Here is an 11708-nt window from a genome sequence, read left to right on the forward strand (position 1 = left end):
ATATATATACTGCTACAATGTACCCACGATTAAGTGAACGAGGCGGCGGCAGCATATCGCCAACATCTGAAGGAGAAGCGAACATCTTTTCCGGCAGCAAAACATTCCGCGGGGTGAGACGTAGAAAGAGCAGCGGAAAATGGGTTTCCGAAATCCGGGAGCCAAGAACACCAAACAGAATATGGCTTGGGACATTCGCCACCGCTGAAATGGCGGCTGTGGCCTATGATGTGGCTTCGCTTGCCCTTAAAGGCAAAGAAGCTGAACTCAACTTCCCAAACTCAGCTCCCTTTTTACCTGTCCCAGCTTCCACCACCCCACGGGACATCCAGGCCGCCGCCGCCAGTGCCGCGGCGGCCGTGGCTGCAGCAGTGGATGCTATTAGCAGCGGCAGGAACACATTCCAAACACCACCTCCTGTGGATGAGTTTGTTGACGAGGATTTGATCTTTGATATGCCCAATGTCCTGTTAAATATGGCTCAGGGAATGCTGATGAGTCCTCCACCCCTTTGTTTCGATGCAGATGAAAATACACAAGATGATAACCTCTGGAATTATCCCTAAATAATTAAACCCGGACTTCCGTTCGCGTTTTTCAAAACGAAGTCGCATTTTACTTCAAGAATAAGAATTTTTGTCTGCTGTAGAATAAATATATTAAGGATGAAATCATGCTAGTAGCAGTGTGTATGTTTGCTTGTAATTAAAGGATTTAATGATCCCTCTTTAATTTGTTTTCAAGAAATGTACCAATATTAGTTGCACCTAATGCTTGCCTTAACAAACCGGAATGGTTTTTACAGTACTACTCGTGTCTTAAAAAGTTAAAACATTAAACGAGATATGGATTTAAAACGTCAACTTGCTCATATAGCACCGATTAAGTGTCAAAGTTTTTTTTTTTTTCAAAAATTTTTTAGCCCAACTGTTTTAGTTCATTAAGTTTTAAGATACTACTTCGTAACTTTCATGAATTAAAGCGCGAGGAATATACACACAGTGGGAAGCCGATATTTTTAACTCGAAAATCCAATATATATAGATTTTTGTAGGAGAGTTTGAGCTCAAATTATTCAAATTGAGCTAATTCGTGCTCAATGGCAAATTAAAAATATTTGAATTCAATTAGGCCGTGATTGGATGGAGGGATTTGAAATCATCCATTTGATTGATTGGATGAATTTATATTTGATAGATTTTAAATTTACCACACCTTTAACTTATGCAAATGCAGTGATGATTATGATAGATTTGATATGCACCCAAGATAAGTGTAATGTCATATTCACTATTCAAATCCCTACTCAAATCAATTACATTCTAAATCAAATAATTCCTTCCAATCACAACCTTAGTTTTTTTACAAGTTCGATTTCAAGGTCATTTCGCTATATTTTGTTCAAATAGCTTATCAGTACCTTCTCTTATTATTTTGGATATATTTATATAAAAAATAATAATAAATATATTACAAACTAGCAAGATACTAGAATATCAAATCAAATTTAACTTAACGTTAATGCATTGGAATTTTATTAAATATGAATAAAAATTATTTGAATTCATTCAAAAGAAATCATAACGTAACTGATCAAATAAATTCAATAAGAAACATATTAATATTTTATAATATTCGAGTATAAGATCAAATTACGTTAATTAAATTAAATTAACAACAAGGGGTTAGTTGAAATAAGCAATCAAGTTGGGTTGATTGTTAGATATTTAAGGTTTTCTGATGTGTAACATTGAAATTAAATTAAATTACGTTAATAGTGTTGTGCTTCAGTGCACAAGATCGAGCTTGAATTATTTTCTTGCAGTCAAGATAATAGATAATTAGAAGTTTGAGCAACTTTATTAGGACCACTAAACCTTAATAATCATTTCTCTAGAATGATAATAACCTTCTAAACCCGTGTCTCATTTTCATTGGCACGCTTACACCAATGACTATGCTTATTCAATATTTTATCGGAAAAATATCAGAACTGTAGATATTTAATTAATTAAAAATGTATGTAAACATGCATTTCCTGTTCATTTAGACCAGCTAGCTAGCTTGTAGCGACTTAAAATTACCGATTCTCTATACATTAATTTGTCTGTATGAACCATTATTACACCAAAATTACCATTCTTTACCGGAAATTATACAACTTTCTTATTATCTGGGTCACAGAGAAAATGGGAAATTATCAAGATGTGACAGAGAGGCCATGTTTTTCAAACTATTTGGGCAAGTAAAGATAGATACTAAATAGGATTTATCGCAAATATGCCGAATAGACTTTGTTAAATGTTGATAAATTAATAATAACCCATATTTATGGTTAATATTCCGATTAATAGTAAATAAATACCGTCATATAATTCAATCCAAAACATAGTGAATATTATCGAGTTTTTAAAAAAAGTACAAGCACTCGATATAAAAAAATGTGGGGAAAAGCGAGTAACTGCACCTGACATCCCTTAATGGGCCTCATTATTCATAAATTCATACGTCAAAGGCCCAGGGAAGGATTAGGTCTATTATGGAAAGCCCGTATAACTTCTAATGGAAAGCCCAAGTAGTTGGTAAGCCCTCGAGTTCTAAAAAACACTAACCCCTAACACGCACTGTTTACCGAACTTTCGCTTTCTCAGCAGGCCAACAACCGCAAAGGTGAGCAAAATGGTGAAGTTTCTGAAGCCAAACAAGGCGGTGATCCTCCTGCAGGGACGGTTCGCTGGCCACAAAGCGAAGATACTGAAGAACTCACTTGTGATAAAGTTTGAAACCATAAAACCGTGTAAGATTTAAAAAAATGAGAGTTAACCAATATATCCATTTCCTCAATCGACTTGGAGTAGGAGATAACCAAGATATCAAATAGAGTAAGAAAAAGTTGAAATCCCCGAACCAGAAACGTGTGCGATGGCAATGTTGTTGAAGGTATTTCTTGTCTTTCCTTTAGCATTTTTGCTGTTGGCATGGCGCTGGAAGAGGTTTTTCACTTTCTTTGCAGTTTGAAGTTGGATGGAGCATACATGATTTCAGCTAAATCAACTGAGTTTGGTTATCTCAAATATGAGTTCTTAGTGTTTATAAGTTCCTTAGGTTTGTTTCCCTCGGTTTAAGATTTAATTTGCTTCGGCGGACTTTTCTCAGAACTGACTGAAACAAGTAGTCCTATCTCCTATTCTATCTGTTTATGAACATGAGTGGCAAATTCTGGTTCGTCTTCTGTTTTACTGAATGTTCAGAAATTTAGGCCCAGTTAGCTTATGATTTATGGTCCTCGATACGCAGAAAGTTGCCATCTAAAAATGAGGAACAAATGTGAAAAACTGCGTATGGTGCAACATATTTGCAATTCTAAGATGCAATAACTTCTGATGAGCGCCTCTCAAAAAAGAAATTCTAATGACCCGACAAACTTGAAACTATTTTACCAATTTATCAGAGTTTCGAACCAAATTTTTCGAAGGAAGCACAATTGCCGCCACAGGATTAGTTTCAATGCCGCCACCTTCATCAATTATCAATCTGAAATCTTCAATATGAACCTTTGCATGGTGACCACTTATCACAATAGTCGGAATTCTAGTCAATTCCTACATAAAAATATGCAAAAATGTAGGTGTTTTTGTTTTAAAAATATCTTGTTTTAGAGTAATGGAAAGATAGGAATTACCTCGGGAATATTCCAGACGTTCTTTCTTCCACTTAGAGCTTCAACTTTGGGGATTCTCGTGTCTTTGGACTTGAGATGATTTATCTGCTCTACAACTCTTTTACCTTTCTCTAGGCCAGCGTGTACAGCGATTAGTTTACAATTTTGCAACCCTTGCTCGGTTTGGATATAGACATTATCCTACAAAATCAAGAAAACACAGGATGTTCATCAAAACTCCAAGATGTCATCGCTCCACATAAAATCGATCTGCCCTGAATAAGGTTAGTTGGAAAAGTCAGACAAGATGGAAGGTAGAGTAGATGCTCCCTCACCTCTTCATGGACCCAAACCAAATCAGCAAGAAATTTCTTGTGTTCTTCCGAGACTGCCTTCATTAAATCTGTTAAATTCGAATTCTTGGGGATCAAACTATGGTACTCAAACCTAAAAAAACACCCAGGATCGCACGAGTGTGGTCAAAAGATAAATTTCTACATCGAATTAATGAGAAACCCTTCCACATGCTCGTTAGAAAATTCAAATTCAAATTCAAATTCAAATTCAAATTCAAATTCATTAAGCTGTGGAGTATTACGTATTTACGTGGAAATCATAGGAAAGTAACCAGAACTTCATTACAATTGCATTCCCAACTAATTCGGCATCCACAATCTCCTTTAGAACCAGGATAAAAAACAATTCCATCTATCCATTTTAGGATTGTGAGATGAACCTAATTGACTTAACGGTTTTCAACATGTACTCGATTCACCAAACTCGAAGTTCAACATGATTGTTCGAAAGCTTGGAGCTTAAGTTGTAATAACAGTTGTTCGTAATGAAAATTTGATAGAACTTCCCTGCATAATATAGTATATATCTCATTTATACTCAATTTTGGATCATGTGACGGAAAATTTAAGAAGCTCAAGTCATTTACCAAGTTCCAAAATTAGACCAAAAAAGACAACTTTTTCAACCAAAAATCCAAATCAAAGAAAGCTCAAATATTTGAAAACATCCATACCAGCAGAGCCATGGGGAACCCCATACGACTCAAAAGTGGGACCTGCATCGTAAATTGAACCCTTGTACTCGGTCTTCTTGACATAATTGAACCCAACCATCCTGCCAGCCCACCTCCGCCCTTGCAAATGCATATTTTCATAACCTTCCCCTTTATACCATCCTTCTTTTTCCTCATTCATCTCATACTCTTTCCACGTCTCCGAAAATGGAGACCCATCAGGAGGGCTCGGCAGAACCCCCAAAAATGCAGCAAATGCGAGGTCATGATTGCCGCAGAGGAAGACATGGGTCTGATTGGGATATTTTGTGGGCAAAGAAATCAAGAAATCGATCACTTTCTGGGTGTCGGGGCCCCTGTCGCAATAATCACCCAAGAATATGATGAGTGCTGTGTTGAAATCCGATGGGCCTACGGCGATTTCAAGATTTGACCACAGGTTCTGGAGCTTGTCCATGTATCCATGGATGTCACCGATGCCGCAGACCACTCTTTGTTTTGGTACGGAAAAGGGGTCCGCCATAGAGTAACAATTTTCTTGTGTGGAGCTTAACAGTGATTGATTGATTTATTTATTTATAATTATTATTATAATCAATTCAAGGATGATGAATTTGAAGAATCTATTATTATTAATTTATTATGGGTGGTGTGTGAAAACACTGAAAAGTTCGAGGAATTTGGACAGACAGGTTTTAATTTGTCAGCCGTCGGATCCGACGTGAACGGGCGGATCTAAGTTCAGTTCATGCGTTCTACATTCTACTCGCTCTTGCGCCAGTTAAAAATGTGTGTGCGTGTCTCCTTCATTAATTATTTATATTTTATAAGTGTTCACTTTTTAACTCCACAAAAAATATCAGGCATAGTTTATGAGCCTAGGTTGTCTAATATAGTTACCTATAATTTGGTTAAGTTTTTTCTGTCAGTCCCTTCACACTCTGTTTGGTGATTTTTCTCGTTGGTTGGTCGAGTTTGTAATGAACCATTTATCTTAATATAGTTCCAAGCTTACCATTCAAAAAAAAATATATCAGGAATTAGAAAAGGAAACCAAACTACACAATGTCAGTGTGTGTATGATTTAAAAATCTCATTTAATTACACTTGATTTCTTGAAATATTAATATTCAACAGGAAATATCTTCATTTGATTTCAAAATGTTTTACTTAGTGTTGCATTAAAAGATTAAAATAATAAATAATTGTAGCTGCAACAATAAAATTTTAATCTAGAAGTACATACAATCATATTTACAGTTTAAGTTTGATTTGCATAAAAAATACTTTAAATTCTTTAATTTATTTAACTTTTTAAATTACTTAATCAATACGTTAATTTTAAAGATTCCTAATATCGGATTGCCTTTGAATTGCACGTAAGAGACAAATTAAAAAAACTGTGTCCACCGCGAGTTTTAAAACTCGCAGGGCATAGCATACTTTTGATCACAAAGCAATAAAACCTAAGCCAACTAAAGAGTCCTTGAAGTTTGAGCAAGAAATCGCATCCACAACAAAGAGAACAGAACACAATCCTAAAAACAAGATATGAACTCCCAATCTTTTCACTGACACACAATCGGTAGGATTTTGGCAGTCGATGTGAACTCAGTTAATCTCCGCTAGTGTAACCCCCGCAGCCACAATGAACACATTCTATAGCATTTTCTCCCGTGAATGCTTCGGGACGCGGCGCACACATGTAGTTTGAAAGTTATGATCCCGGGGTTGGATGCACTTTAAACAGCAAAGTCTTTCATAACCAGGCTGCGATTGAGAAGGGTGTAATCGAAGAGAAATCAGACAATATGTGTGGGTTAAAGAATGCCAAGAATTCAAACTAGAAGCTCAACTGCATCAATCCAGTGCAGGTTCCATTTCCTATACCATTGATTTGCAGAACAAATTGAAGTATTCAAATTGTTGAAGAAAATAAATATAACAGAAACATCAAGCTGAGTAAATTTACAACTCCCATCCATCTCAAGCACAAAGGGAAGTCCAAGGCATGGATAAGCATGGGAAAGTTATGCCTCTGCCATGAAGAAACTCCAAGACAAAGTAGGAAAAGAATTAAACTAGACCGACAAACCTTCTTCCACATTGCAATTAAGTTTCGATCTGCATATCCCTGATCCAAGCAGAACTCAGACAATTCCTTGGAGATTTCGTTCCTCCGGATGTAAAAGTAAAAAATGTATCGACTCCTCTGATGAGATATTTTGAAAATAAGCCACAAGGCCTCACATTTTCTTTTACCATCATGCCGATCATTCTACGCTGGAAGAAAGAAATTGCAGCATTAATTTATTTAGAAGGTACTCATTTCCAGTTATATAATCCATGGATCCAAAATATTAAGCCATGCAAGGGAAAAAACCTTCTGTCATTTTTGCCTGCAGTTCACATGATTTCCTCTGCAACAACCATGAACACGCACAAAGATCAAAAATCTATATATACAAGCATACGCATCGTGATCATGCACTGTTAAACACAAAATTAATAGCCTATCAACGAGCTCAACCTTTCGTGATCGCGTCCTAATTTCCACAGTAGTGAGCTAATTCATTTGCCCTAAAATTACTCCACACTAGCAAAGACTGAGTCATGAAATCGAAATTGAATCAGCAGGAGAAAGATGCAAAATTTACGAGTGTAGTAAGCTCTTGCCCTCTGGCAGCTGCGGGAGCGTCAGCGGACGATGATTAGGCAGACACGATTACGCATTCGAGATGTAGGTGGTAAAATTTGAAAAAATTAGAACCTCATATATAAATTTTTTTATTTAATACAAGAATAAATCATCGTGGATTTGTCACATTCAGAACAAAGATGGATGAATCATGAAAGTCTTCATTATCATGTAAGTTGTATTACTCAAATATATTGCGAGATCAAAAAACATACGGTTGATTGGTTTAAACTTGGTTCAATAAATCGGTTCATGTAAATTATTTGGCTTTCTTGCTTAGGTTTCACCCCAAGTAACATTAAATAAAATCATTAGCTCCAAATTTATCGACTAGGTTCAAGCAAAACCCCCATCGACAACCATCTGTCCATTTGCCTCGTATCAAACCACCGAGATTACGTAAAATATCCCGGAACATTTTTTACCCACACACATTTTACTGGATACAAACTACATAGCTGGATCAAGATTTTACCATTTTTTTCTCCCAGGAACCAACTAGAATCGATAAGTCTTAGAACCTACATGACACTGACTTCTCCAAGATGAACATGTTTTCACTAGAACAACTCGAACTCTAGATGTTCTCCGGTGGAACTATAATCCAGAAAATATTTCCCCTTCTCCTGAGAACGGGCGTGTGATTCACCAACATCACAGAACTCAGGAATTTGAGGTGGAATGGAGCAGCGTATAAGAGCCCAGTTCAGGCCATCAAAGAAAGGATGCCGCTTGATCTCAGCAGCTCCTGTTTCCGTGCCCAAACGATTCTCGGGTTCTTTCACCAACAGACCCCGGATGAGATCCCTGGCATGAAAACTAACAATTGGGGTATCTGGAAATTTGAGATTCTGCAGTACCACATTAGCTAAAGTCTCTTCATTTCCAGCACCTTTATAGGGTGCTTTCCCGTATAGAAGTTCGTAGAGAAAAACACCAAATGTCCACCAATCAACCGCACTTCCATGACCTTCACCTTTGATGATCTCTGGAGCTAAGTATTCATGTGTACCAACGAAAGAATTGGATCGTGCCTCGGTTGGTTCAGCAACAAGCTGGGGTAGAAGTCTAGCCTGTGCTGCAGCAAGAGCTTTTAGTTTTCTTGATCTCGATGTGGCAGGTAAAAGCCTAGGGCTAAAGCACGATACTTTACATGATGGCCCGGTACAAAAAGGGTCGATGCAGTTGGATCCCGCGCACGGACCGGAGATCCTAGGAGGCTCTATTAGCAAGGATGATGATTTCACGAGAGTCGGGTTGACAGAACATCTAAGAGAAAGGTCGAAATCCGACAGCATTATGTGGCCATCTTCACGAACCAATATGTTTTCAGGTTTAAGATCCCGGTAAATTATACCGAGCATGTGCAGATATTCCAGAGCAAGAAGAACTTCAGCGACATAGAATCTGTAAGATCCAAATATTAGTATAAAATCAACACAACACATTTCAAATACCTAGCAAATCTTTCAGTCCTCAAATTACATACCTTGCTGCCTGTTCAGGAAAGTACCGGCCAGGCTGTTTCTGTCGTAGGACGTGTAGATCTCCACCAGGACAAAACTCCATCACCAAACATGATAAATTGTCCGATGTAAACTGGGCATAAAGTGTAGGAAGAAATGGGTGATCAAGCATCCTGAGTATCTCTCGCTCCGTTTGGGCCCGAGGCATCTTCTTTCTCCTAACCAAGAACTCATTATCCATCACCTTTATTGCGAAAAGACAGTTTGTCCCCACAAGTTCAGCAAGATAAACCGTACCAATGTCTCCCGAACCAAGTTTTTTCAACAAATTAAAGTGACTCAATCCTATGAAACCATATCGTTTCCTTATGAGATTGATTGCTTCCCACCTCACATCCTTCGACATGTGCGGTCTATTGCTGCAAGCTGATCCGCTTAGATTGCTCTCTTCACTAAGGCTAGTTGTGCTACTACTAAAATCACAAATACTGCTCTTTGAGCTCTGTGAGATATCTCCTTTCTCGATGGATTTCAAGGTCATGTTACACCCCTTAGTGATAGGTGCACATCTATTCTCCCAAGTTTTGTGAATTACTTCGGGCTTCTTTGCATCAAAGTTCTGGGTAGTTGTAACCACATTAGCATCAGAAGTTTCTGAAGGATCCAATTCCGAATCCTTACATGGATCTCTTAAAGAACACTGACACCTTTCGCAGATTAATTGCCCAGAACCACTATCTACTTCAGAAGATGTTTTTGAAACAGCTTCATCTGATACCGCTACTTTCTTTGATTTCTTAATAACAAGATTCTTGTTTATGATAATGGGCTTGACAGCGCGAGTGGCACTTCGTGTTGACTTGACATCCTTATTACTTTTTACGGCACTAGGCGGAGTTACATTGTGTCTCGGTTTTCGTCTTGGCTTGGGTGCTTCTTTGTCCACCAACGAAGTGCAAGAATCCTCACGTGAAGTAATGACCAGCTTATTTGAACCAGAAGTTTTCTTATCCGGCTTTTTCACATTTTCTTGACCATTGGTCCGTACACTTTGTTTTTCTTCATTTGAACATAATTTTTCTGCTTCAGGTTTTGAAATGGGTGAAATATTATTATGATGGACAGGAGACGATTTAGTACTCTGAATGACTACAGCAATAGGCAAACGAGGAGAAGTATTTGTACTTGGATTCGGGGACTTGGTCTTAGGCGATGGTAGGTTCCTAGGCAGGCCAGAATCGGTACTACGATTTGGGGACTTGGTCTTAGGAGTTGGCAGATTCTTAGGCAAGAACCGGGACATCCTTGAACTATCTCCATTGGATTCAGTAGCAATACTCCCAACATTCTTTATGATTGGTTTGACACCAAAACTACTACATGGACCGGAACTTTCAGCATTCAACTCCACCACAGATTCTTGAACGCAACAAGGTGACGTTTCAGAAGAACGCAAGGTTCCATCTTCTGGCACCCGATAAATTGTAGTTCTGCATGATCCACCTCCAGCAGGCAGTGAGAAATTTGAGATTCTCCCAGATTCTGATATCCTAGGCGATGCGGGCATCGAAAATCGTTTCAGGGAAGCCATCTCTGCTGCCTGAGAAATGCACATTCCCCTTAGAGCCTGTTTCAGAGAGACGGGCTCTGAAAATCCAATTCCGGGCGAATAAGAACCAGCAGGTCGCATTGGCTTCTTTGAGGCATTTCTCCATGAGTCTGAAAGATCCAAACTTTTACATGCTCTGAGATTCACTGCTTCAAAAAGCTTGTTTATATCATCTTCCAAACCTTTACTTGATCCTTTTTTCAAGATTGGCGGCTTAGGCTCTCTGTGGTGTCGCGGAACTAAATTTGGATCATCCTTTACCTCAACTATTTCACAAGATCTACTGAAAGAACCCATATGCTTAAACAGCATAAGATGATGAATCCAACGAATTTAGGACAAATATTTGAAAAGTCTTAAACTCGTACAATCACAGCCGTTCATCTCTGAAACTCAATTCAGGATCACAGGACCACATCAGTACATGGAATAAAGCTTCCCACAGCTAAAAAAATTTCATCTTCTCTATAACCTTCACCACTCCTTCCCCAGCATTCAGTTATCTCACTCTTGGCAACCTGAATAAAAGATTACACAGAACAACCACAAATATTATTACATGTCTGTGTGCTTCCTAAACCCAGAATCATTTTTCAAAAATTTAGATAGCATCTTTAATATATATTATAATATAATGTCCTCCTCAGAACAATTACCAAAACATAGAAAGTCCCAAGTGAGCACAAGCAGATTGGGAGAAAAAACCGTGAAACTGCACTTTTTAACTAACAATTGCTGTAGACGATGTATCATATTACCGGTTAAATTATAAAATCGGGAAAGATTATGTATCAAGTATCAGAAATCGGCAAATGATATTTTCGATTTTTTTAAAAAAAAAAAATTGTACACAAAGAAAGTGTTTGGTTTAGAAAAAACATTAGGAAACAGAAAACTGAAAAACAAAACACGGATAGTTCAAGAACTACAGCATTTCAGCAGGGGGAAAAAAGAACAGATCAGCAACAAGATAAGTGCTAGATAATGGTACCTAAAGAGATCCACTCCTCGCAGAGTAACAGGAAAAAATCTTTTCTCCTTTATTTTCCAAGAACTTCAACCCGTCACTTTAACCCTGGACTATTTTTGCTGCTTCTTTATCGTTCATCACATTACATATAAGAAACAGGAAAAAGAAAAGAACCCTAAAGAGAAAAGTGACGTTCTTCTGATTCTCGCGAAGGTTATTCGGTGGACAATGATGGGTTTCTCTCACTAAAATCTCTGTATTAATTTTTGGGATT

The 11708-nt window shown here is 37.8% G+C and overlaps 3 protein-coding genes and 1 long non-coding RNA gene across 4 annotated transcripts; 1 reads left to right on the plus strand and 3 right to left on the minus strand.

Annotated features, from left to right (window-relative positions):
- Positions 1–17: 17 nt before the first annotated feature.
- LOC140958528 (ethylene-responsive transcription factor ERF024-like) lies at positions 18–566 on the plus strand. The gene has a single exon (XM_073416015.1). It carries the CDS (start codon positions 18–20, stop codon positions 564–566), a length of 549 nt encoding a protein of 182 aa, XP_073272116.1.
- Positions 567–3290: 2724 nt separating this feature from the next.
- Positions 3291–5278, minus strand: LOC140971772 (tyrosine-protein phosphatase RLPH2-like). The gene is made up of 4 exons (XM_073434260.1): positions 4692–5278; positions 3997–4064; positions 3683–3862; positions 3291–3602 (listed from the first exon to the last, which is right to left on the minus strand). The coding sequence occupies exons 1-4, from the start codon at positions 5212–5214 to the stop codon at positions 3432–3434; spliced, it is 942 nt and encodes a 313-aa protein (XP_073290361.1). The 5' UTR covers positions 5215–5278; the 3' UTR covers positions 3291–3431.
- Positions 5279–6052: 774 nt separating this feature from the next.
- LOC140962066 (uncharacterized) lies at positions 6053–7403 on the minus strand. The gene is made up of 3 exons (XR_012172448.1): positions 7222–7403; positions 7075–7111; positions 6053–6974 (listed from the first exon to the last, which is right to left on the minus strand). It is a non-coding gene; the product is annotated as an uncharacterized lncRNA (long non-coding RNA).
- A 284-nt stretch (positions 7404–7687) lies between these two features.
- On the minus strand, positions 7688–11708 carry LOC140971773 (serine/threonine-protein kinase KIPK1-like). The gene is made up of 3 exons (XM_073434261.1): positions 11456–11708; positions 8879–10982; positions 7688–8796 (listed from the first exon to the last, which is right to left on the minus strand). Exons 2-3 carry the CDS (start codon positions 10774–10776, stop codon positions 7950–7952), a joined length of 2745 nt encoding a protein of 914 aa, XP_073290362.1. The 5' UTR covers positions 10777–10982; positions 11456–11708; the 3' UTR covers positions 7688–7949.

This window comes from Primulina huaijiensis, chromosome 2 (assembly GCF_012295235.1).
Source record: "Primulina huaijiensis isolate GDHJ02 chromosome 2, ASM1229523v2, whole genome shotgun sequence".
Lineage (NCBI taxonomy): Eukaryota > Viridiplantae > Streptophyta > Magnoliopsida > Lamiales > Gesneriaceae > Primulina > Primulina huaijiensis.